Here is a 25,147-nt window from a genome sequence, read left to right on the forward strand (position 1 = left end):
CTGGGGCAACGTGGCCCCGGTGCCAGCGCCTGCCACGGAGAATGTCCCTTGAGCTCGCCCGGAGCCTCGGCAGGGCTCCCTCCGCGCTGCCCCTCCTCCCACTGCCCCGCCTTCCCGCGGCTGGTGCCACCGGCGTTGCATAGCAACTGACCGCTCGCATTGTCTGTGCGGGCCAGAGGCAGGCGCCTTGGCAACAGCCGGGAGCCCGTCTGAAGTTTCCTTGCAGGCTCAGAGTGGGGATGGGAGGCTTGTTCCCCAGGCCTGGGCAGGGCCCCTTCCCTTGTGTACTGATGCCACAGGAGGAGAGCAGTGAAATTGTGGGTTGTCTGTCTGCGGGGAGGCAAGTGGGAAGCATGCACATATATTCCCCCCCCCCCCACACACACACATGCTCTCACTCTTTCTCTCTTTTCCCCCTCCCTCCCAGTTCCCTGGGTTGTTCCAGACCAGGCCCACTGGACTCCTGTAGTTTGCAGGAAGGATTTTATTTCCATCCATCTGGGTCAGTTTCTCTCCCACGTTAAAGCCAGGCCAAGCATCTCTGTCAATTAATCATGGAGATTGGCAGAGAAGGGAAAGACAAGCCCTCGTGGTGGGTCAGGATGGCTACACCTGCCAAGGCTTTAGTAGCCTCTGTAAAAGAGGATCAGTAGCACCACAACTATTATATAGATGGGGAAACTGAGGAGTGAGTGTGTGTGTGTGTGTGTGTGTGTGTGTGTGTGTGTGTGTGTGTGTGTGTGTGTGTGTGTGGTGACTTTCCCAGAGTCGTCCATCAAAATTCAGTTTATGGCATAAGCTTGTGCTGCAGTGTTGCAAACTTTTGCCATTTTAGCACAACTTTTAGCAATATCGGGTTAGTTTTTGCTTCAAGCCCCAGCCCTCGGAGACTTATGATCATGTGAGAATTGGAGCTGCAATTTTCTTGTATAAGGGCGGGTTCTGGCCCCAGTGCTCATGCAGAAAAGTTGGAAAGCACACGCTTCTAATGGCTCAAAAAGCAAATGGCAAGGGCGAGTCCCAGCATTTCTTTCTTTATTAAATCTCATGATTTTTAAGCCAGTGTCTCAATTTTTGTGGGCTGGTTTCTGAACCCCCGGGGCTGGAGAGACTGTGTGAATTTCTGTCCAGATAAAGAAAAAGAGAGAGGGCTGTGCTGTCTTGGTGCTGGATGGAGAGCAAGACCACAAATCATTGCACGTCCTGCATTAGAGAGAGAGAGAATGACACACACCTGGTGCCTTAGTGCAGCGACAGAGACTGATCCGTGTTCTTGGTCTTTGTAACATCGTCATCCTGAATTTCTCTTTATAAGCTACGACCACCTCTTCTAGAATCATGCAGCCTCTTCTAGAGTGGAGCACGGCAGCCAATCATGCAGGACGACTCTTGTGAGGCAGAGTTTCACCCACAGGGGCAAAGGGCTAAGGGGTCTCAAGAACTCATGCAAACCAGACAAGATTTTGGCTTCCAACGTACCACCTATGCCGTATGCCTCTTGGGGCAGGTGCAGTCTGGTCTGTGTTTGTACAGGGCCTAGTGCCATGGGATCTGGTCCATGATGCGTTACCGTAATACACTTAATAAATAATGTACAGCGCCCTAGCACCATGGGTCTGATTCATGACTAGGGCTCCTAGGTGTTATCATAATACACCTAATAGATATTGTACAGTGCCTAGCACCCTGGGGTCCTGGTTCGTGACTTGGCTTGTAGGTGTTACCGTAATACATCTAATAAATAATGTACCGCACCTATCACCATGGGGTTCTCCTGGTTCATAACTAAGGCTTGTAGGTATTCCTGTAATATGCCTAATAGCCAATGTACAGCATCTAATGCCATGCCATCCTGGTCCGTGGGCCTAAGACCATAAGCATCTGGTCCATGACTGGGTTCCTAGGTGCTACCGTAATACACTTAATAAATAATGTACAGTGCCTACTGCCCTGGGATCCTGGTTCATGAATAAGGCACATAGGTATTACTGTAATACACCTAATAGATAATGTACAACATCTAGTCCCATGCCCTCCTGGGCCTAGAACTGTAGGGGTCATGGGTGTTTCAGTGCTACCGTAATACACCTCATTACATAGATCACCTAGCAACATAGGGTTCCTGGTCCGTGACTGGGCTCCTAGGTGCTACCATAATACAAATAATAGCATCGCCTGCTGTACGTGGGGCTCCACTGGTCCATGGGTTGCCCAATGACAGATACCAACCCAATCCCACAGAGCCCACGATTGAGGCAGATAAAGGGTGGGGAGAGGAAGGTTGAATCACTGTTTTGCTGCTGGGAGACCAAGACCCAGCAAGTTCCTGTGACTTCCCCAGGGAGCATCCATGGTAAGGTCTTGAACCTAGATCTCCTGATCAGTAACCCCGTGCTAGACTCTCAAACAATCTGCCTAGCAGCCCTAAGCCAGCCCCTGCCTGTCTGGAGTGAAACCCGACGGAAGCTGCTGTGTGTGTTGGGCACTGGGGTCCCCCGCACGGAGCTTGGCCTGCGCAGTGTGACCTGTCCCACTGTACCCTCCTCCCCGCACAGGGCAGCAAGGAGCGCTACCACTGGCAGGCGCAGAATGTCAAGCACAGCGGCGTGGACGACATGGTGCTGCTGGCCAAGATCAACGAGGACGCCATCGTGGAGAACCTCAAGAAGCGCTTCCTGGATGACTACATCTTCGTATCCTTCCTGGGCTGGGCCGAAGGCAGGGAGGGTGACAGCGGGAACTCTGGGCGGGTTGGAGGATGTGGCCGGGCAGGAGGGAAACGCCGATTGCTTCTTGGCCCCAAAGGACAGCAGTTTGCAAAACCCAATGGGGATCACGGGAAAAGGGATAAGGGCAGCCCCAAATTTTCCAGGGTCCCAGGACTGCCTGGTTCTGGGTTGGTCCATTGCCAGAATAAGAATCTAGGCATGAGCAAGATGCTTTTAACTATCACTCCAGCATCGTGAGGGACCGTTAGTGTAATTCGTATGTTTGTAGTGGCCTCACTGAGATCAGAGCCCCAGGCAGTAGAGTGAGAGAGAGTCCCTGACCTAGAGAGCTCTTAGTTTGAATAGTCAAGTCAGACAAAAAGGTGGGGAGGGGAAACTGAGGCGGGCCATGAGTTGCCTAGGGTCATCCAACAGGGCTTCAAAGCCAGGACTACAACCCAGGCATCCAGCATGCCAAGCAAATGGCCTAACTGATAGTCTATGCTGCCTTTCTGGAGAAGAGGCACCAGATTCAATATTTCATTCAGCAAATCCCCTAATTAGAGCTGGTTAGAAAACAGATTTTCTGTTTCACGTGTTTGTTTCCTCTCGAATCGTGACGAAAAGCCAAAATAAAAAATAAATAAATTGCAAAATGTAATTCTGAAAAAAAATCATGGGGGAGGGAGGGGGCAATGAAAACGTTTCATTTGGATCCTTTTACTTTTTAATTTTTCAAGATACAATTGAGTAAATTCAAAACCAGCCGTCATTCTGAAATGAAAAATTTGAACTTTCCCAAAAATGGCCAAAGGTGGTGATTTGAGATTTTTGAAACATTTTCCAATTGTTTTCATGACACGTAATCAAAACTGAGACAACTGCAAAAAACCCTTCAGTTTTGACTAAATGATATTTTCCAGTGAAAATGGGTTAAGAACTTTCCATCCATCTCTGCCCTTTATCTCTGCCTGGAGCCAGGTCTCTCCTGCTCTCCTTCCTGCTGGATACCTGGAGAGCAGTGTTCTCTGTAAGTTGAGAGATGGGCAGCCACCCAAGAGAGATTCGAATGTCACCCAGCTGATTGGCAGAGCACCCACAGCTGGCAGTGTGTGTTTCTACTGGTGGTGCACATACACACATGCCTTGGTGCATGCAACAAAATTTATTCTGCAAAGGCATGGACAAGATTAGAGGGAAAACATGTTGGGGTCAGTGAAAATGTTTCATTTGGGTCCTTTTATTTTTCTAATATTTTAAGATGCAATAGAGTAAATTTCAAATTTATTTTCCACTGTGCCACAAGCACACAGCACGGCCCTTTAAATTAGAGATGTTAATATTTGGTTAAATAGGTAACCGTTGAAAATCTCGGTGCTTACACCCTGCGGGCTCTGCAGCATAATGCTTAAATAAGCTTTATACTGCTGAACCTGCAGCGAAGCTTCCTTGGCGCTGCCAATTCTGCTCCTCGGGAGCTGGCAGGGTGTAACCGACACCATTAACCCATAAGCATCAGCGGATTGGTTAAACGGTTAGTCGATTACACTCAAACAATCCTACTTTAAATACAGGGTGGGCTATCTGGGATGGGCAGCTCTGGGTCAGGCTCTGAGGAACATCTGTGGCTCCCTGCGTTCTTTTCTATTGCTTCTTCCGCTTCCTGCTGTCTCCGGTCGATCCTTATCTCGGAAACCCCAGACGTACATCGGGCCAGTCCTCATCTCCGTCAACCCTTTCAAACAGCTGCCATACTTCACGGATCGCGAGATTGACATGTACCAGGGAGCCGTGAGTCATGGCGCGCGCGGGGGAGAGGGGCAGTCACGCTGTGGGGCAACAGCCTCCGAAACACCCTCTTGGGGGTTCCCAAGTCTGCTCTGCCCCTCACCCCACAGCAGGAGCCATCGAGTACCACTAGGCAGGGTGGTAATCAGATAGCAAGGGGTGGAGGACACACGGATATGATTCAGATCGTGGAGAGGGCAGGAGCCATTCAGCAGCATGCTGGCCTCTTCCTGGACAGGGCGTCTCTATCCTGTTATCCAAACCTTCGCCTTGCCAACATCCTATCCTTGCCCCCCAGAATGTGTGTAGCCTGTATCTCATACTAAGGGATGAGAGAGGGGGAGGGGTCTGTGGCAGTTTGGGTAATAGGGTGTCAGATAAACGGGTATATAGTGTACGCACCATTTAGGATACCACTGCTGGATCCATTTCTGGGGCCCACACTTCCGGTGGGTGTTGGCAAACAGAGGAAGCTTAAATGGGAGCTAGAAGAACAATTCAGTATCTCCCTAGAGAGGGTGTTTTAAGCTGTTTAGTTTACCAAAGAGAAGGCCGAGGGGACGTGTAAGAAGTTACAGTGGGCGAGATTTCTGGTAGGAGATGGCTCTTCAGCAGACAAAGGCAGAACCAGAGCCAGTAGTCAGCTGGAAGCAACATTCCCTCTAATTTTTTCCATTCATGTGCAGAATAAATGTTTCTGGTGTGCACCAAGGCATATGTGGATGTGCACCAGCAGGAGAAACTAGGGATTTAAAATCCTGAGTAATTAACCAGTTAAATGTTAAGTTTAACTGGTTAACTCAGTGGGTCCCAACCTTTTCAAGCATACAGACCCCTTTTCAATCTATTAACATTTCCTCCCTGGGGGAGGAAAGAAAAAAGAAGAGAGAAAAATAAAGGACTTTTAAACTTTCCACGGACCCCCTGCAGTACCATCATGGACCACCAGGGGGCTGCAGACCACCGGTTGGGAACCACTGGGTTAACTGATTGAACGGGGATGGGTGCAGGCGCTAGAGCAGCAGGTGGATGTGGGTGGAGGGCTGTTCCTGGGTACTGGTTAACCGTTACCCTGTTACCCGTTCACGTCCCTAGTAGAAACACCTGCTGTCGACTCTGCTAATCGGCTGGGTGGCATTTGAACCTCCTCCGTGCTCAGCTTATAGGGCTGGAAGCTGCTGAAACTAGACAGATTCGGATGAGGAATAAGGTTTTTAGCAGCGCAGGGCAGTTACTCCTTGGAACAATTTACCAAGGGACGTGGTGGATTTTCCCTGGGTTGTAGTCATGGAATCAAGGCTGGCTGTTTTTTCCTAAAAGCTCTGCTCTAGCTCAGCCTCCCGATATGGGCTAGAGGTAGGAACCTTTTGGTGAGGTTCTCTGGCCTGGGCTACAGAGGCCGTCAAAGTAGATGATCAGACTGGGCCTTTCTGACCTTCACATGACACTCCATCCCCTGCACCTCTCCTCTGAGCCGGTAAAGGGGATTCGCTCTTGGATTCTGCCTCTTAGCTGCTCCAGACGGCTCATTGGCTAACGGCAGAGCTGGGGGCTTTGGTATCCCAAGGGCCACATCCTCCCTGGGCATTGTTACAAGAACAGGCAGCGACTTTAATCCGCCAGTCTCTCTGTGCTTTGCAGAGGTGGGCTGGTATTGTTCCAGCGGGGGACCTACAGGACAGAGAGGAGAGGGGACCTGCTCTTGCGGGGTGTGGGTGGGAGACTGTGTTCCCCCTTCGTCTGAAACCTCCGGTGACAGACCAGACGAGTGTTTCCCAATTTTATTTGGCCACGGAACCCTTTTAAACTCGAAAAAATTTTGCGGAACCCCTAATAACAGTCTACTATACGGAGCTGAAAAAGTAGACCACAAATAAGTAAGGATAATAATAAACAAATGCTAAACAAGGTCATGAAATCAACATGTAGTTTAATTGCACATATTTAAAAAAATCATAAATGCTTAAATATTAATTATCAGGGCTCGACAAATTAGGCAATCTACTCGTCCATGGCAAGTAGATTTTAGCTCGGCAGGGCCGCGCAGCGCGGCCTGTGCATGCGCAGTGTGTGCTTCCGCACAGCTGACGAGCGGGGCTTGCCGCCGCTTGGCAAGCCCTGTTAATTATTATTTTTTTAAATCATAAAATATTATTGTAATGGAATTTTCTCGCGGAACCCTTATTTTCACTTCGTGGAACCTTGATGTTCCATGGAACACTATTTGGGAAACACTGGACTAGAGGGATCCTGAATTAGATGGTCCATTGGGTTGTTGCTCCCTGGCTCCTCACAGGTCTGTAGCAGAGTGGGGCCAGCTCCCTGAATGGGAGGAAGCCCAGGGCCACCCAGTGGTGGTGTTCCCCGGAGCAGGCTGCCCGCATTGGTTAACCTACAGAAGATTTTGGCTGTAGTGTGGAGGTTTCCCTGTCCGTGCCCAGCACAGGAGGAGCTGCAGCCATCAGGGTAACCCTCAAGGAGCCGTGGGAGTGACTCTTAGCAGGGAAAGTCTCCTGCCTCTCGGAGGGGAAGAGAATTTCTGAGGCCAGTGAGTCACCTGGATAGGAATTCTCTCCTCCAGTGTGCCAGCTGGGAGCCCCGCCCTGCTGCTGGCCTGCAGCACCCCATCGCCCCGCCCCATGGGAGCTGCCTTGCTCTCAGCCTTCCCTCTAGTGGCTGGTGCAGGGACCTTCCCTGCTTGGGGTCCTCGCGACAGCCCAAATTGGCGCCCGGGTGCTCCGATTTCTTTGCAGTTTCAGCCTCAGGCGCGGACGTTCTCTGCTGTTCCCGACCGCTTCCCTGAAGTCCCAGCAGCCTTGTCGCTGTCCTAAGAGCCACTTTGATCTGGGCTCCATTGCAGCGGTGTTCGCAGTAGCAAACCAGGATGCCGGTAGAGGCAGCGGGCCGAGTGCCCATCACACTCCTGATGTGCCGGCGTCTCCTCTCCAGGAGATCGACTCGGGGCTCAAGATCTGTGGGCAGATCCATGGCGGGAGCTACCCCCCAGTGTAGCCGTGGGGGCTGGGAGATGGATGGCTAAGCAGTAGCTTTCCAAGAAGGCCATGGAGAGCTGGTTAGATCAGTCTACTAGTTCCCATCCAGGCTGCTTCCAGGGACACGGGGCTCTAGGCTGGCATGGGGACGTGCGGGGAGGCTGACACAGACTGAGCAGTCTGGGTTCTCTTCCCCACTCTGCCGCTAACCCGGCACCAGTCATTTCACTGCCCCGTGCCTCAGTTTCCCCATCTGTGTAATAGGGCTGCTGCTGATCTATCATCCCTGCAAGGGTTAGTTAATGTCTGTTCCTTGGTTGGAAGACGAGGGGTTAAGGTGATTGGGAGAGACCTCGCCCTCTGCCCCCTAAGCCCCGTGTCATTTTGAGGTCTCTGTCCCCTAAACCCTTAGCACGTGTTGGCCAAGCACTCACCAGAGCAGGTGGAAAGATGGGATCCAGAGGCCCCTGGAGCTGTGAGCTCTGTGGGGCAGGAACTGGCTGCCCTGCATTTGTGCAGCCCTCACTGCAATGGGGATCTCTGAATGGGGCCCGCCGGTGAAGCCCGAGACAAATCACTGAGAGCTGAGGTCTCCTCCTGGCTTGGATCAGCAGCATGATGAGTTGTTCGGGGTCCCAGCCTAGCCCTCTCTCTTCCCCTGCCACCTCCCCATGTGCAATGTCCCGTGCAGCAGATTAATTGAGTCTCCTGCTGGTGCGTTGGTTGCAGGCTCAGTACGAGAACCCGCCCCACATCTATGCCCTGGCTGATAACATGTACCGCAACATGCTGATTGACGGGGAGAACCAGTGCGTCATCATCAGGTAGGGCGGGGCTGGGGCCACTAGGGGCAAGAAGGGGCAGAGGCAAGGTCCACATCAGGGCATGTGCCAAGTTCTAGCTCTAAGACCTCTCCAGGTGCCCGAGTGGCACACTGTGGGTGACAGGGCAGCGTGGCTCTGTGTCTGGCTGGTCTTAGCCCTCCAGTGCTGTGGTTGATGTTGCTGAGAGAGCCCCTCCCTCATCCTCTCCCATGTCAACCTAGTGTCATCCTGTACATTTTACTGATGAGGAAACTGAGGCACAGTCCTGCAGTTTCTGGTGCCAACCCCAGCAGGGTGGGGATGGACACTGTGCTGGGGCAAGCCCTGAAATCCACTATCCTCTCCACATTTTGGGGACAGCCTTTGTTTCTGACTAATTACCAGAATACCTGAACACCACCCAATCATTACCATATTTATTCTAGTAGCTCCTCTCCCAAGCATTACCATATTTATCCTAGTAGCTCCCCTCCCAATCATTACCATATTTATTCTAGTAGCTCCTCTCCCAAGCATTACCATATTTATCCTAGTAGCTCCCCTCCCAAGCATTACCATATTTATCCTAGTTGCTCCCCCCATGGGGCCCACCCTGCCTGCCTTAAAACAGAGTCTCTCGCTAGCTACCAGCAAGACAGGAAAATGTAAATGCAACCAACCCGCTTTCTCCCCAGCATCCTGGCCTCCAGAAGGGGCTGGGCTAAGGTGGGGTGAGAAGCCAGCATTCCCCTTTCTGTCTTGTAGTGGGGAGAGTGGCGCTGGCAAGACCGTTGCAGCCAAGTACATCATGAGCTACATCTCCAAGGTGTCCGGCGGGGGCCCCAAAGTGCAGGTACCGGGGCAGCTCATGGGACTGGGCAGGCTGGGAACGGTCGGGCTGTGGCCGACAGCCTCATCTAATGAACACCCTGTTTCCCCCAGCACGTCAAGGACATCATCCTGAAATCCAACCCGCTCCTGGAGGCCTTTGGGAACGCCAAGACCGTGCGCAACAACAACTCCAGCCGCTTTGTGAGTGCCCCGGGCTCCCGTCCTGTCCCTCCTGGTCAGGGTGCTCAGCAGTGCCCAGCAGAGCCTGGCAGCCAGCCTGTCCCTGCCAGCCAGCCGTCGCTGAGGGCTTCATATCCACGCACCAACTCAGCCTCGCAGCCCTCCCTGCAGCTTCCTCCCATTAGCTGCACTTTATTGATGGAGAAACCGAGGCACAGAGCGAGGACAGGACCTGTTAAAACACGTCAGTGGCAGAGCTGGGAGTGGAGCTCAAATGTCCAGGTTCCCAGTTTCCTCTTGCCACAGCTGCTAGACTCATCTCTGCTCCTAAAGCTGGGGAATAGAACTCAGGAGTCCTGGCTCAAAAATCCTGCCTGCTCTAACCACTAGCCCCCCACTGCCCACCTGGAGCTGGGAATAGAACCCAGGAGTTCTGGCTCCCAGGAGTGGGGATGCTACAGGGGTGGAGTCTCAGCTGCTGGGACCTGGCCCCAGGGTCAGACTCACCTGGCCTCCCCTCCCGCCCCAGGGCAAGTACTTCGAGATCCAGTTCAGCCGGGGCGGGGAGCCGGACGGGGGCAAGATCTCCAACTTCCTGCTGGAGAAGTCGCGGGTGGTGAGCCAGAACCCCGGCGAGAGGAGCTTCCACGTCTACTACCAGGTGCGTGGGGTCCTGGGATGGGGGGCAGGGTCTGTGCTGGGGCCCCCTGCCGGCACGTAACCCCTCCCCCCATGCTCTTCTTCACTCTCTGCCCAGCTGCTGGAGGGCGCCTCCCCGGAGCAGCGGGAGAACTTGGGCATCACCAGCCCGGACTATTATTATTACCTCAACCAGTCGGCGTCCTACAAGGTGGACGACATGAACGACCAGCAGGAGTTCCAGGAGACGCTGGTACGGAGGGGGCAGGTCACACAGCCAGGGCGGTGCAAGGAGCTCGCTTTCCCCAGGGTGTCCCCGGCCCCCCCATCCTGGTACCCCCCCAGTCCCAATCATGGGGCCTCCATCCCTCAACTCACTGCCAGCCTGACCCAGGGCTTGAGTCAGGGCCTGCCCCATCATGGTGCCCCCACCCCCAAACCACTTCCTGGTGCCCCCCAGCCCCATCCTGGTGCCCCTATCCTCCAACCCTCTTTCTGTTGCCCCCCACTGTCTGCCAGCACAGAGCCCCCCAGTCCCTGCTCCTCTCCATCCCCCAACCCTCACCCTGGTGCCCCCCGCTATGGCACTTCCCCCTCCTCTTCCTGCCCCATCCTGGTGCCTCCCACTATGGTATTTCCTTCCCTTCTCACCCCATCCTGGTGCCCCCCCCGAGCGCCCCATGCTGGGCTCTGGAGCTCCCATCCCCCCATGTGCCCCACCCCCCCACCCCAGCCTGACGCCTGCCCCGCTCCCTCCCCAGGCGGCCATGACGGTGGTGGGGCTCTGCAGGGAGGAGCAGGAGCTGGTGCTGCAAATCGTGGCCGGGATCCTTCACCTGGGCAACATCAGCTTCCGGGAGGTGGGCAACTACGCCGCTGTGGAGAGCGAGGACTGTGAGTGGGGGCAGGGCCCTGAGAAGGCTTGTGGGGGGAAAGGGGGGGACTGGCTCAGAGGGGATAAGGAGTGGGAGGGGGTCTGTCAGGCTTGGGGGGGGATGGGAGAAGGGGCCCCCCCAGTGAGGCCTGGCTTGGGAGGGGGGATATGGGGAGGCCCCGTCCGGATCAGGCTCAGAAAGGATATGGAGTGTGTGTGTGTGGGGGGGAGTCTATAAGGCCCCGCTGGAGGGTGGGGATGGGTCTAGGGGACTCCCCATTGGTGTGTGGGGGTGTGTTGCAGCCTGGCTCAGGGCCGGGGGGCGCTCCCGTCAGGGACTGGCTCACGCTATCTTTGGGGCTTGGCTCAGAGTGGATATGGGGTGGGGGGGCCATCAGGCCTGGCTCGGGGGTGGGGATGTGTCCAGGCGGGTTGCCACCGAGCTCTGGGGGCTGTCGAAGTCTCACTCTGGTCTTGGGGTGGCTCCTTTCGGGGTCTGGCTTGGGGTGGGGGGCATCAGGCGCCTGACGCAGAGTTGGGGCCTGGTTTGCGCGCCCCGTGGATCCGCCTCCGTCCTTTGTGGGGCCTGTTCCCTTCCCCCTTCCACCCTCTCCCTCTGCGGAAGGTGCAGACGCCCGCCCCGGGGGGGAGGCGATTCCTGCAGCCGGATGGGGTTGGGGTGGTGCCCTTAACACCCTCCCTCCCCTCACTGTCCCCTCCCCAGTCCTGGCTTTCCCCGCCTACCTCCTGGGCATCGACCAGGGCCGTCTGAAGGAGAAGCTGACCAGCCGCAAGATGGACAGCCGGTGGGGCGGCAAGTCCGAGGTGATCGACGTGACGCTGAACGCCGAGCAGGCCAGCTTCACCCGCGACGCCCTCGCCAAGGCGCTCTATGCCCGACTCTTCGACTACCTGGTGGACGTGAGTCCCGGCCCTGGCATGCCGAGCTCCCTCCAGCCCCGGGGGGGGGCACCCCCCCAAAACCCCACTTCTAAGGCTCCTCCCCACCTCAGAGACCCTTCCAGGCCTCTGCCCCCGCCCCCCGCCCCCACACACGTGGGGTTCCAGCCTGCCACTTTCCAGACAAACGCCTGAATTTTTGCTCCCCCTTCTCCGCTCTGCCCCCCAGGCCGTCAACAAAGCGATGCAGAAGGACTACGAGGAGTATAACATCGGGGTGCTGGACATCTACGGCTTCGAGATCTTCCAGGTACCACGGGGCAGGGGCGCGAGAGACAGTCCTGGGCTTTCGTGGTCCTAGCCCCCAGCTTTCAGGGCTTAGGCTAGGGATGGAAAAACCCATGGGACTAGTTTAACCGGTTAACCTATGAAACAGATTCGAGTGGGGGGAGGGGCTGCTCCATCAACCCTTTGCAACTCCCCTCTCCTCTGGGACTTGCGGGGGGGGGGGGGGCATATTGGGGGAGGGGCAGGGTGTGTGTGGGGGGGTGACGAACAGAGCCCTCGGCCCGCCTCAGTGCTCTGTGGCACTCCCTGCCCATGCACTGAGCAAGCCTCAGCCCCCTTTGGTCGCCCTCGGCATCCCCCCCAGGTGCCTGACGGGTCTGTCTGTCCTTGCCCCTCCCCCCCAGAAAAACGGCTTTGAGCAATTCTGCATCAATTTTGTGAATGAGAAGCTGCAGCAGATTTTCATTGAGCTCACGCTGAAGGCAGAACAGGTGAGGGCAGGGGGGTCGGTGGGGGGTAAAAGAAGGGAGAGGGGAAGGGGGAGAAGTAAGTGGGGGAGAGGCAGATGTGGGGCAGGGGAAGGAGCTGGTGTGGGTGGGAATGGATGGGGGAGCTCAGCAAGACAGCATGGCCAGTGGATGAGGTACAGGGCTGGGGCCCAGGACCCCGGGTGCTGTCCTAACTTTGCCATGGACCCTGGGCAAGATCCTTCCCTTCTTTGTGCCTCAGTTTCCCTTCCCACCCATTGCCTACTGGGCCCCTCGGTGTTTGTGCAGCACCTGGCGCGGCGCAGCCCACAACCCTGTTTGAGCCTCTGTGGGCCGTCCAGTCTAAGCACTTGTGTGTGTCTCTGGTGGCTGGTACCTGCATCTACTGACTCACAGCTGGGGATGCCCCTCGGGGTGGGTCTCATGTCCCTTCTCTGACCCTCGAGATCAAGGCCTGCGAGTGCTTCGCAAGGGAGGTGAGGACCAGCTCTCCAGTTTCACAGACGGGGAAACTGAGGCTCAGAAAGGGGGGGGGGGTAACTTGCCACGGGTCACCCAGCAGGTCAGTGGCAGAGGTGGTACTAAAAGCCTGGCCAACGGCGTCCCAACCCAGTGCTCTTCCCACTAGGGCATGTTGTCATTAGAAAGCGGCTCTCTGGGCCCCTCTAGTGGTCAGGCCACCTCTGAGTGGGGTCAAAAACTTCCACTTCAGCCCCGCCAGACCTAGGCCAGTGGGATCCAGCCTCTCTGGTTCCAGAGGGTGCGAGGTCAGTGTCCCCAGACCTCTGGACTTGGGGGCAGGGAGCATAGGGTGCCAGAGCTCCTGGGTCTCTTGTCCACCTGGGGGGGGGGGGGCGCTGAAACTGGCCTGGGGAGGGCCAGAATGACCATTGATGGGCACCTGGTTTGGCTACTTGGTGTCCATCTGAGCAGCTGTTGCATGAACCTGCCAGCTCTGCTCTCAGCATCCTTTGGGGAGACTCTGCTGGGGGAACTTGGGGGGACCCCTGCCCTGTCTGTCCAAGGGCAAAACCTGCCTTGCTGTAGGGACGGCGGCTGTGGCTGCACCCCGAGGTTGCTGCAGATGGGGGACGCGCTGGGGAGGTATAATAGATTACCAGGGGGATTAGCTCCTCCTCCCCCTCCCGCGCCCATCACCGGGGCCTCTAGCCTCAGGCACAAGCAGAGCCCAACCCCCGCTCCCCCCTTCCCGAGATCCGGGGCTGCCCCCCTGACTTCCCCCTCCACCCCTCAGGAGGAGTACGTCCAGGAAGGGATTCGCTGGAGCCCCATCGATTATTTCAACAACAAAATCGTCTGTGACCTGATCGAGAGCAAAGTGGTGAGCGAGCAGCCGGGTGACCCCTCCTGAAATCTCGGGGGCACGGGGGGGGGGGGGTGCAGAGGACGGCCTGGGTGACCCCTCCCCCAAGCCTGGGACCCCTGCTGTGTGGCAGCCTCTGATCCCAGTGGATTCTGGGTCCCTAAAACTGCCCCAGCCTGAATCCATCTGAACTTGGTCAGGGGCCCAGTCCCCCCTTGTAATCCAGGTTTCTCTTGTGACCTGGGGAGCCCCCCTCAGTCTCTTTAATGAGGGTCAACAGCAATGTGGGGGCCCCTCCAGCTGCCCCTTAAAAATGGGATCCCCTTGTGAGGAGGGTACTCGCGGCACCTCTCCCTTAACTGGCTTCTCCCTGAACTTTCCCTCTCTCGGGGTCTGTTTGGGGCTGGGGGGGGGGGGGGGAAAGCGAACTCTGTCTCGTTGCTGCCCAGCAGGGGGCGCTGGCTCTCCCACTGGCCAGCCCAGCCCCGGGAGCGGAGGGGGTGGGGAGCCAGGTGGCGCCCCCTCCTGGCTGAGCAGAGCGGTGGCCCCTGCAGAACCCGCCGGGGCTCATGAGCATCCTGGACGACGTGTGCGCCACCATGCACGCCAAGGGCGAGGGCGCCGACCAGAGCCTGCTGCAGAAGCTGCAGATGGCCGTGGGCACCCACCAGCACTTCAACAGCTGGAACAAGGGCTTCATCGTCCACCACTACGCCGGCAAGGTCAGCGCCGGGGCGGGGAGGGGTGGTTGGGGGGGATTAGAATGGGGGAGGAGCAGTTTCTGGTAGGAGGGGAGGCTGGGGGAGGGGCTGTGGGGTGCTGGGGGAGGGGCAGATTCAGGTAGGAGGGGAGGCTGGGGGAGGGGCTGTGGGGTGCTGGGGGAGGGGCAGATTCAGGTAGGAGAGGAGGCTGGGGGAGGGGCTGGGGGGTGCTGGGGGAGGGGCAGATTCAGGTAGGAGGGGAGGCTGGGGGAGGGGCAGATTCAGATAGGAGGGGAGGCTGGGGGAGGGGCTGTGGGGTGCTGGGGGAGGGGCAGATTCAGGTAGGAGGGGAGGCTGGGGGAGGGGCTGTGGGGTGCTGGGGGAGGGGCAGATTCAGGTAGGAGGGGAGGCTGGGGGAGGGGCTGTGGGGTGCTGGGGGAGGGGCAGATTCAGGTAGGAGGGGAGGCTGGGGGAGGGGGATATGGGTGTACTGGGGGAGGGGTAGATTAGGGTGGGGGTCTCGGGGTAGATTTGAGTAGAAGGGGAGGCTGGGGGAGGAGTAGATGGGGAGGGCTCTGTGAGGGGTTCTGGGAGAGGGGTAGATTTGGGTAGAAGAGGAGGCTGGGTTGGAGGGCAAGGGGCTGAGGGTTGGGGAGCTTGTCATGCTTGGGGTGTGGGATGGGGGGGCCTGGGGCTTTGCCCCACTAGCTGCATCTTCTGGTCCTTTTAGATGAGGTGGGAGGGGCATGTCTTGTCTTTGGATGGGGCGAGGGGGGCACGGTCCCTGGCCGTGGCTGCCCTGGCTCTGGGTAGGGTCCCTCTGGGGGGATGTTGGATATGTGCCGGGGAGGGCTCATTCCCCTCAGGCAGGGCCGTGTGAGGATGCCCCCAGCACGCCAGCTCGGGGGCAGGAGGCTGCTGCCTGAGATCCCAGCTCTCCGGCCCTCAGGTCTCTTATGACGTGGAGGGATTCTGTGAGCGCAACCGTGACGTGCTCTTCACCGACCTCATCGAGCTGATGCAGAGCAGTGAGCTGTGAGTGTTGCTTCCCTGGGTCGGGAGGGCAGCGCGCACTAGTGGTTAGAGCTGAGGGGCCCAGAGATGGGACTCCTGGGCTCTTTCCCGGGCCCTGGGAGGGGACTGCGGGCGAGTGCTGGGAGGCAGGACAGCTGGGTTCTCTCGCTGGCTCCGGGAAGGGATTGGAGTCTGGGGGTTAGAATGGGGCAGTTGGGAGCTGGCATTGCTGGATTCTAGGCCCAGTTCTGCTACTTTAGGACGTGAAGCTGGTAGGGGCTGAATATTTTCATGGCTTTGAGTTACGTATCTGTTGCAATAACCCTGCCTTTGAGGGGCCCTCACGGGCCGGGGCAGGTGGGGTGGCACTCACCCCAGGCTGGGTTGCTTCTGGTCTGGCCTCTAGATGGTCACAGCCAGGGCAAAAGGCTCCGTTCTCAGTCCGCCCCTCCCCACACCTCCCTACCCCTCTGGGCACTGGCTTAATTACCTTTCCTCCCCACTTAGCCCCTTTATCCGAGACCTTTTCCCTGAGAACATCAATGCGGAGAAGAAAGGTCGCCCCACCACAGCTGGGAGCAAGATCAAGGTACCCAAGGGAGGCTGGGGAATTAGCCCCAGCCCTTCCCTACCCCATTCAAAAGGGCCCAGGGCCAGAGCACCGCTTGGCACGCTCTGAGGGCTGGGGGGGGTGGGCAGCGTGGAGTGGTGCAGGTGATGCTGAGGGCGGGGGAAGGGGCACGCTGTGGTCTGGGTAGTGCTGAGGGGTGGGGGGGTACGCTGCAGTCCAGGCATCTCTGGAGGGGGGAGGCACCGTGTTCCAGGTGGCGCTGACGGCTGGGGGGGCAGCACACTGCAGTCCAGATGGTGCTGAGGACTGGCTGCCCCCCACCTCTGCTAAGAGCGCAGTGTTGCCCCCCTCTTCCCCCCACGCCTTGCCAAAGGGCCCGGCAAGGCTGTCGGCTCCTCCGCACTGGAGGATTCTGGTGGCTTCTGTGCTGGCCAGGGAATCCCGTCCAGCTCCGGGAGCTCCGCTTGCAAGATTTCTCCCTGCGGCTCGGCTGGCTTTTGGCTCAGCTGGCTTATGCCCTCGCTGTCCTCCCGCCGCCACAGCCTCCATTGGGCGCAGGAGGCCTAGTGCTGCCGGACACTGGCCATGCCCCATCCCAGAACCAGCTGCATTTCCGCTATCCCCAGCAGGGCCATTTAGCGAGGGGGGGAGCTTGGGGGCGGTTTGCGGGGGAGGGTGCTCTAGAGACACAGGACAGCAGAGCTGAGCTTCAGTAAAGTGGCCGCGGGACGTCTGTGTCGTCGTAAGGGAGCCCATCCCCCTGGTGTCTGATCCCCTCGCTCGACGGGCGAAGGAGGGAGGGGCTGGCGAGCGGGAGTGGGCGGGGGTCCAGTTACCGTGGAGACACTCCATCTTTGTCTGTTCCTTTGAAGAAACAAGCGAACGACTTGGTGAGCACCCTGACGAGGTGCACCCCGCACTACATCCGCTGCATCAAACCCAACGAGACCAAGAGACCCCGCGACTGGGAGGAGAGCAGGTGGGGCCCGGGGGGGCCTGTTTGCTCTTCCCCCTTGGGCAGCTGCTTGGCCTGGCCCTCTGCCCCCCCCCAAACCCACACTCCCTCCCTTTAGCCATCCCAGCCCCCGCTATCTTGTAGGCCCGGTCGGCCTCTCCGAGCGGCTCCAGCTCCTCACTTTGGGACCCTACGTGGACAGGAGGGGCTGCCCAGCTTGCAGGAGACGGGCAGGGGAGTAGGGTGTCTGGTTTCCCCTCCCTTGCTCATTCCTGCCTCGCTCCCTCCAGGGTGAAGCACCAGGTGGAATACCTTGGCCTGCGGGAGAACATCCGGGTGCGCCGGGCCGGCTACGCCTACAGGCGGGTCTTCCAGAAGTTCCTGCAGAGGTAGGAGCTGCCGTGGCCGCAGGGCCGATAGGGAATGCGGGGGTGCTGGGTGGAGGAGCTGGGGTCCCCCCAATGGGGATGGGGGGGGCATTATGAGGCAGGCCTCCCCCCTGTGGCTGTTTGAGGGTCCCTGCCTCCTCTCTGCCCCCCATGTCAGAGGCTGCGGCTGGAGCTCCGTGGCTCTCGGCACTCAGGTTCCTACCTCAGGATCTGGAAGTCCATTTCGGTCCCGGCGCCAAGGGCTGGCCCGCAGGAGCGGTGGCTGCTCCAGTGGCTTCTGTGGTACCCCGTGGGCTCAGCAGGGAGGCTTCGGCCCAGGAAACGTGCCGGGGGCAAGGCTGGGATTCCCTTGTTGCACCCAGGGTCTGTCCCTGGAGGGCAGAAGGCCAGCCCCAGCCTCGGGGAGTCCCTGTGGGGAGACACTCCTCTGCAGCTCCCCCCATAGCAGCCTGCTCTCTGACTGAGCCCCTAAGACAACCTGTTCCCCCCCAGGTACGCCATCCTCACCCCTGAGACATGGCCGGCCTGGCGAGGGGATGAGAAACAGGGGGTGGTGCACTTGCTGCGATCGGTCAACATGGACCCGGACCAGTACCAGCTGGGCCAGAGCAAGGTTTTCATCAAGGCCCCAGAGTCGGTGAGCAGGGGAGGAGTTCCTGGAGGCGGGGGAGGGGGGGGCCTGACCCCCTGAGGTGGGATGGAGGAGAGTCCCTGGAGGGGGTCAGTGGGGGTGCAATAATGGGGGTGAATCACAGCAGGGGCCCCCCTCTGTTGCTGGGTGGGGAGGGATGGTCACACAGTAGTGGGGCGGAGGTGGGGAACCTTTTTGGGTCAGGGACTGCAGACCCACCGTAAAATCAGTCGGGGGGCTGCACAAAAGTGAGAAGGAAAAAAACCCACCCCACATTTCCCTCGCACAGCAGAGCCTAGGGTAGCCCAGGCGAGCAGATTTTGCGTCTGTCCCCATGCTCTGGGATGGGGCCAAAAATGAGTTCAGTGTGCAGGAGGGGGCTGCGGGGAAGCGGGCTTGGGGTCTGGGTGGGAGGGAGGGTGCAGGAGCAGAGAAGAGTGCGGGGTCTGGGCGGGAGGGTGCAGGAGCAGAGGGGGGGTACGGGGTCTGGGCGGGAGGGAGGGTACAGGAGCAGAGTGGGGGTGCGGGGTCTGGGCGGGAGGGTGCGGGAGCAGAGTGGGGGTGCGGGGTGTAGGTGGGAGGGTGCGAGAGCAGAGTGGGGGTGCGGGGTCTGGGCGGGAGGGTGCGGGAGCAGAGTGGGGGTGCGGGGTCTAGGTGGGAGGGTGCGAGAGCAGAGTGGGGGTGCGGGGTCTGGGCGGGAGGGTGCAGGAGCAGAGGGGGGGTACGGGGTCTGGGCGGGAGGGAGGGTACAGGAGCAGAGTGGGGGTGCGGGGTCTGGGCGGGAGGGTGCGGGAGCAGAGTGGGGGTGCGGGGTCTAGGTGGGAGGGTGTGAGAGCAGAGTGGGGGTGCGGGGTCTAGGCGGGAGGGTGCGGGAGCAGAGGGGGGGTGCAGGGTCTGGGCGGGAGGGTGCGGGAGCAGAGGGGGGGTGCGGGGTCTGGGCGGGAGGATGCGGGAGCAGAGTGGGGGTGCGGGGTCTAGGTAGGAGGGTGCAGGAGCAGAGGGGGGGTGCGGGGTCTGGGCGGGAGGGTGCGGGAGAAGAGGGGGGGTGCGGGGTCTGGGCGGAAGGGTGCGGGAGCGGAGGGGGAGTGTGGGGTCTGGGCGGGATGGTGCAGGAGCCGAGGGGGGGTGCAGGGTCTGGGCGGGAGGGGGGCCACAAGGCTGGAGCATCAGCTCCCCAATGTTGGAGGGAGCCCTGAGCCTCAGGGGCTGGATCCAGGCAAGCCAGGTTCCGGATCCAGCCCCTGGGCCAGAGGTCCCCCATCCCTGGGGTGCGGAATGGCTTGGAAGTGGTGCTAGGGGCGGGGCCCGGCTGGGCCTGATGTGCCTGGGGCTGGGGGGCGTCTCACCTGGGAGCCTCGCTCAGCCCGAGCTCCCGCCCCACAGCTGTTCCTGCTGGAGGAGATGCGGGAGCGGCGCTACGATGGCTACGCCCGCGTCATCCAGAAGGCCTGGCGCAAGCACGTGGCCGTGCGCAAGTACATCCGCATGCGGGAGGAAGGTGGGTCCTGCCCCCAGCCCTGTGGAAACGCAGAACTGGGCCCCCCACCTCCAGCTGCTGCTGAGCATGGGGCGTGTCCTGGTGGCGCCGAGAGGCCCGACCTGAGAGCGGGGCAAGGCCGGGCCAGGCGCTGCACGGCCCCAGGGGCCAGGCGAGAGGCCGGCGCGTTGCCCCCGCGGTCGGGCTGGAAGGGGCAGGCCTGTGGGTAGCCGTCGCCCGGGGCCAGGGCTTCGTGATCCCAGTTTTCAATCCCGCTCGGAGCAGGTCTCCGGCCTGCGGGGCTCAGGGGTCGGACTAGCTGCCCTGGGGATCAGACTAATCCAGGCCCGGCCGTGCTCTGGATCCGCCCCCGTGCGGACGAGGCCTGAGACGCGATGGAGCCAGGGGCTCCTGGGCAGTCGGGGCCGGGTCTGACTCCGTGTGTCTCCTGACCCCCAGCCTCCAACATCCTGCTGAACAAGAAGGAGCGACGGCGCAACAGCATCAACCGCAACTTCGTGGGCGACTACATCGGGCTGGAGAGCCGGCCCGAGCTGCGGCGCTTCGTGGGCCGGCGCGAGCGCGTGGACTTCGCCGACACCGTCACCAAGTACGACCGGCGCTTCAAGGTGAGCACGGGGCTGCCTTCTCCCACGCCTGGGTCGGCTCAGCTCCCTCCCGGCTTCCCCCCACCTGCCCCAGGGGCAGGCTCCCCTCCCCTCCCCCCGCTGCGCCCCTCCACCTGCCCCAGGGGCAGGCTCCCCTCCCCTCCCCCCGCTGCGCCCCTCCACCTGCCCCAGGGGCAGGCTCCCCTCCCCTCCCCCCGCTGCGCCCCTCCACCTGCCCCAGGGGCAGGCTCCCCTCCCCTCCCCCCGCTGCGCCCCTCCACCTGCCCCAGGGGCAGGCTCCCCTCCCCCCGCTGCGCCCCTCCACCTGCCCCAGGGGCAGGCTACCCTCCCCTCCCCCCGCTGCGCCCCTCCACCTGCCCCAGGGGCAGGCTACCCCCCGCTGCTCCCCTCCACCTGCCCCAGGGGCAGGTTCCCCTCCCCTCCCCTCCCCCCGCTGCTCCCCTCCACCTGCCCCAGGGGCAGGCTCCCCTCCCCTCCCCCCAGTTCCCAGACCCAGGCCAATGGCTCCCTCCGTCCTTTGCCCCCAGACAGTGAAGCGGGACCTGATCCTGACGCCCCGGTTCCTGTACCTCATCGGGCGGGAGAAGGTGAGGCAGGGCCCTGAGAAGGGGATGATCAAGGAGGTGCTGAAGCGGCAGGTGGAGCTGGAGAGGATCCAGTTGGTGTCGCTGAGGTAGGAGCCCATCGGCCGCCCAGCCCCGGTGCCCCGGGGGGCTCCGGGATCTGCTCTCGCCCGGACCGCTCCCTGCTGCAGCGGGCCCAGCCCTGCTCTGGGGCTGCCTCGCCAGCCTGCGCCGGCCTCGGAGAGAGCCCAGCAGGCATCCCTGGGCTGGCGTCTGACACAGCCTCTGCCCCCCCTCCCTACCCCCCCGCAGCACCTTGCAGGACGACTTCCTCATCCTGCACGAGCCGCAGTACGACAGCGTCCTGGAGTCCGTCTTCAAGACGGAGCTGCTGAGCCTGCTGTGCAAGCGCTACCAGGAGCGGGTCTGCCAGCCGCTGCCCGTGAAGTTCAGTAACCAGTGAGTGCAGCCTGCTGCCAGCCAGGGGCCCCGCCGGCTGGGAGAGCCCGGATGTCGGGGTGGCCAGGAGTCCCGGCGCCGTTCCTAGGAGGGGAGCTGTTCTGATTAATTGGCGCGCCATGGGAACTGTGCAAAGCGCCCCCAGTCTGACACGGGGGCTAATGAAAGGGTGGGGAGAGGGGGCGATATGGTGAGGGAGCATCAGGCCTCCTGGGTTCTGTTCCTCGCTCTGGGAGGGGAGCGGGGGCTAGTGATTAGAGCAGGAAAGGCTGAGCGCCAGGACTCCAGGGTTCTGTTCCCAACTCCGGGAGGGGAGTGGGGGCTAGTGGTTAGAGCAGGAAAGGCTGCGCGCCAGGCCTCCAGGGTTCTGTTCCCAGCTCCGGGAGGGGAGTGGGGTCTAGTGGTTAGAGCAGGAAAGGCTGAGCGCCAGGCCTCCAGGGTTCTGTTCCCAGCTCCGGGAGGGGAGTGGGGGCTAGTGGTTAGAGCAGGAAAGGCTGAGCGCCAGGCCTCCAGGGTTCTGTTCCCAACTCCGGGAGGGGAGTGGGGGCTAGTGGTTAGAGCAGGAAAGGCTGAGAGCCAGGCCTCCAGGGTTCTGTTCCCAGCTCCGGGAGGGGAGTGGGGGCTAGTGGTTAGAGCAGGAAAGGCTGAGCGCCAGGCCTCCAGGGTTCTGTTCCCAGCTCCGGGAGGGGAGTGGGGGCTAGTGGTTAGAGCAGGAAAGGCTGAGCGCCAGGCCTCCAGGGTTCCCTGCCTCCCCAGGCCCTGTTGGGTTCTTGCTGAGCCGGGTGCTTTTCCACATGCTTATCAGGCTTGGGGGGCTCAGCTGGGGAGACTGTGCAGATTCCACACCCACTCCCTGTTCTCTCCTCCCCCAGGCTGGAGTTCAAGGTCAAGAAGGACGGCTGGGGCCCCTGGGGGGCAGCGGGCTCCCGCCAGATCCAGTTCCAGATCTGCCAGGGCGACGTGGCGCTGCCCCGGAGCAGCGGGAAGGTCCTGATCGTCAGCATCGGGCCCGGGCTGCCCAGGAACTCCCGTGAGTGTCGGAGCCCCGGGGCCCAGGCCCGAGGAGCCAGCCCTGGCCGTGGGGGAGGCACCTAGAATGGGTGGGCGAAGGCCCGCGGCAGGGGGAGGGCTAATCGCTGTCGTTCCCACGGCAGGGCCCACGCGGAGGGACACCAGGAAGAGCAGGTACATGAACGCCAGCAGCGTCCCCGGCCGGAGCTACCCGCCAGCAGCAGGTACGAGGCGCCTCTTGCAGCAAGGGAGGGGAAGTGGGGCGGGGAGGCGGGCGGCTTGCTCCAGGCCATCAGTCACCCCCCAGGCTGTGGGAAGGGGAGGAGAGATGGCTACCGGGTGCCTTCCTCAGCGTGCCCACGGTGGCCGCTCAGCTTCTGTCCACAGGGGCCTGGAGCTGGACTCTGGCCAAGGCTGTAGGGCCACCTCCGCCCCTTGGGCAGCGCTGCCTAGCTGCATGGCCCAGGGAGGGTGGGAAATTGAGGACCACAGGGCCTGCCCAGAATGAGTATCCACTGTCTCCTCCCCCCACAGGGGGGTCCAGGCAGGACGTTTGGGTCCCCCATGGGCTGGAAGTGACTCTCCCCCTTCCTTTCCAGGCACAGAGAGGGGCTACAGAGGCCGGGGAGGCAGCCCCGGGCCCCGGGCACCTTTCCAGAATCGCCTCTCCCTTGCCCGGCAAGGCAGCATGGAGCAACCCACCCTGCCCCGGCATGGAGCCAGCCCCCGGGCCAAAGTCTTCCCGGCCCCGCTCAACCTGGACTTCATGAACGTGCCAGACCAAGGCGTGGCTGGGTAAGTGCCCTGGGCGCCTGGGGCAGCGCCAGGCATGAGCCTGTCCGCAGCGAGGCACCCGGCCCCGCCCTGCCAGCAGCATCCGGCAGCACAGAGAGGCTGCTGCTGGAGGGCGGCCCCGAAAGCCTCGTGCTCCCCTTCCTCAGGCCAAGCCAGCCGCCTGAGCGCGGCCCCCTGCCTGAATCACGGCCCGGGGGCCATGGCGCCGTCACTGCCTTCCCCGGCGCGGCTGCTCTCTCCCCCCAGCACCCGCTAGATGGCAACCTCACAGAGCCCCGGGGGGTAGGAGAGACGTCCCCTTGCTGGTGTCCAGCGAGGGTGCCCCGTCTTCCCCCGGCCTGCCCCAAGGGCCCTGCTGCGGGCTGCTCTGCCAGAGCACGGCTGGGTTTACAGCACCTGCCCTCCCCCACGACCCACGGGCCCCCCAAAGCGCCCACCGGGAGAGGAGTGCGGCCATCTGAGCTCTGTTCCCCTTAGCCTGCAGCGGAGGCTCTCGAAAGAAGCCAAGCCCATCCCCGGCGGCGGCCGAGCCAAACCCAAACCCAGGCCAAAGCCCCAGCCGCGCCCCCCCCAGTGCCGCGCCCTCTACGCCTACGACGCCCAGGACACGGACGAGCTCAGCTTCAACGCCAACGACCTCATTGACATCCTTCGAGAAGGTGAGCACGCAGCCGGGGCCTCTTCCCCCGCCCCCCAGCAGGCAGCGCCGGGCAGTACTCTGGGAGGGAGCGTGGGCGAGTGGTTGGAGCCAGGAGGGGGCTGGGAGACAGGACTCAGGGGCACCATTCCTAGCTCGTGGATCGCTGGAGCTCTGGATCAATCCTCCGGCTCCCAGGGCCTCCCTGGTCAGCTGGGACAGCTGCCTCTTGTGTTCTGAGATGGGGCAGCCTGGGCCTATCTCCTCACTTGTCAGTGCAGAGCTGCTGCACCCTACGGTTAATAAACACCCAGCGAGACCAGCCCCCCTCTTGGGAGCACTATAGCTCTGGGCCCCCTCCAGGACCTGGGGCAAGCGAGGGGAGGGATGGGCAGAAGCCAGCCCCCAAGCAGTGCAGCGCCCATCCTCAGGCCTGGTGCGCCCAGCTGACAGGCCAGAACAGGGGCCCTCAGCCTAGCTCAGCCACTGAGCCCCCCGTCCCAGGCTCTCACATACTCCTGCAGGGCCTCTTTTGGGGTAGGAGCCCTGCCTGCCCGGGTTGGGAGCGTGCGGCAGGGCTCTGAGCAGCTGCAGGGCTGGGGCAGCTTTGTGCATTCAGGCCGGCGGATCCACCCATCACTAAGGATCTGAGCTAGCCGCTTGTCTAGGGAAGGGCCTAGGCCCGCCTGGTGCCCCGCCTTTAGGCACTCAGTGCTGGGTTGGACCGTTATATGGCCACCTAGTCTGCGCTCCTGCAGAACACGCCTCGGTCAGCCTCGGCCCAAAGTCCCGGGGGAACGCGAGCGTATTTGAACCTCATGCAGCTTATTTCTAGCCGGGTTTTGTCCCGCTCCGAGGCTGGCTCCGAGAGGGGCCCACTATTGGAAGTTTCTCCCTAGTCTGCAGCCTGATTGCTATCCAGGCGGGTAAATCACCGCAGCATTTAGCCGTTGTGACTGCTGACTGGCCTCTTTCCTTTTCAGAGTCCTCAGGCTGGTGGCATGGCCGGCTGCGGGGGAGAGAAGGCCTGTTCCCAGGGAACTATGTGGAAAAACTCTGATGGACACGCCAGCTGTATGGCTCTGATTCGGAGCTGGGAATCTAGGAGGGAAGAGAAAGCTGCAGGATCCAAAGAGGAACAGAGCCCATCAGCCTTGCTCCTGGATTACATCTTGCTGCGGGGCTCGACTGAGGCCGCTCATTTAAGGCAATTGAGTGGGAGGAGGAAGATGAGATCGTGTTGAGCACCTTCTTCCTCTGGGGTTTTAGCCCACGAGGCTGGTGCCTTGGGGTGCACAGGGAAGGATGCAGGTTAGCCTGGCCTCCTGAACGAGCATCCGGCAGCCTCTCTCATCAACCAGCCCGTCCTGCTTGCTCTTGCCAGGACTAAGCCAGCTGCTCCAAGAACCTGAATACAGCCGCTCGGGCTTGTTGCACAGGGTAAAACTCTCCTTCCTCCGCAACCGTATCGAAAGAATAAATTGATGGTTTATTTTCTA

The 25,147-nt window shown here is 60.7% G+C and overlaps 1 protein-coding gene across 2 annotated transcripts in view; it reads left to right on the forward strand.

The window, feature by feature from the left end:
* The window catches only part of LOC102461036 (unconventional myosin-Ie-like), a 33,274-nt gene extending 8,127 nt beyond the window's left edge, over positions 1-25,147 (forward strand). The window contains exons 2-28 of one of the 2 annotated variants that reach the window (XM_075907668.1): positions 2,556-2,693; positions 4,410-4,499; positions 8,219-8,313; positions 9,058-9,145; positions 9,235-9,324; positions 9,833-9,964; positions 10,061-10,195; positions 10,704-10,836; positions 11,541-11,737; positions 11,946-12,026; positions 12,409-12,495; positions 13,748-13,834; positions 14,371-14,538; positions 15,467-15,552; positions 16,039-16,120; positions 16,975-17,081; positions 17,348-17,446; positions 17,939-18,083; positions 19,461-19,575; positions 20,014-20,183; positions 20,711-20,856; positions 21,059-21,205; positions 22,078-22,235; positions 22,360-22,440; positions 22,816-23,011; positions 23,489-23,670; positions 24,632-25,147. In XM_075907668.1, coding sequence (XP_075763783.1) covers positions 2,556-2,693; positions 4,410-4,499; positions 8,219-8,313; positions 9,058-9,145; positions 9,235-9,324; positions 9,833-9,964; positions 10,061-10,195; positions 10,704-10,836; positions 11,541-11,737; positions 11,946-12,026; positions 12,409-12,495; positions 13,748-13,834; positions 14,371-14,538; positions 15,467-15,552; positions 16,039-16,120; positions 16,975-17,081; positions 17,348-17,446; positions 17,939-18,083; positions 19,461-19,575; positions 20,014-20,183; positions 20,711-20,856; positions 21,059-21,205; positions 22,078-22,235; positions 22,360-22,440; positions 22,816-23,011; positions 23,489-23,670; positions 24,632-24,708 — 3,312 coding nt within the window. In that variant the 3' untranslated portion in view covers positions 24,709-25,147. The other variant, XM_075907669.1, reaches the window with a different exon arrangement.

This window comes from Pelodiscus sinensis, chromosome 24 (assembly GCF_049634645.1).
Source record: "Pelodiscus sinensis isolate JC-2024 chromosome 24, ASM4963464v1, whole genome shotgun sequence".
Classification (NCBI taxonomy): domain Eukaryota; kingdom Metazoa; phylum Chordata; order Testudines; family Trionychidae; genus Pelodiscus; species Pelodiscus sinensis.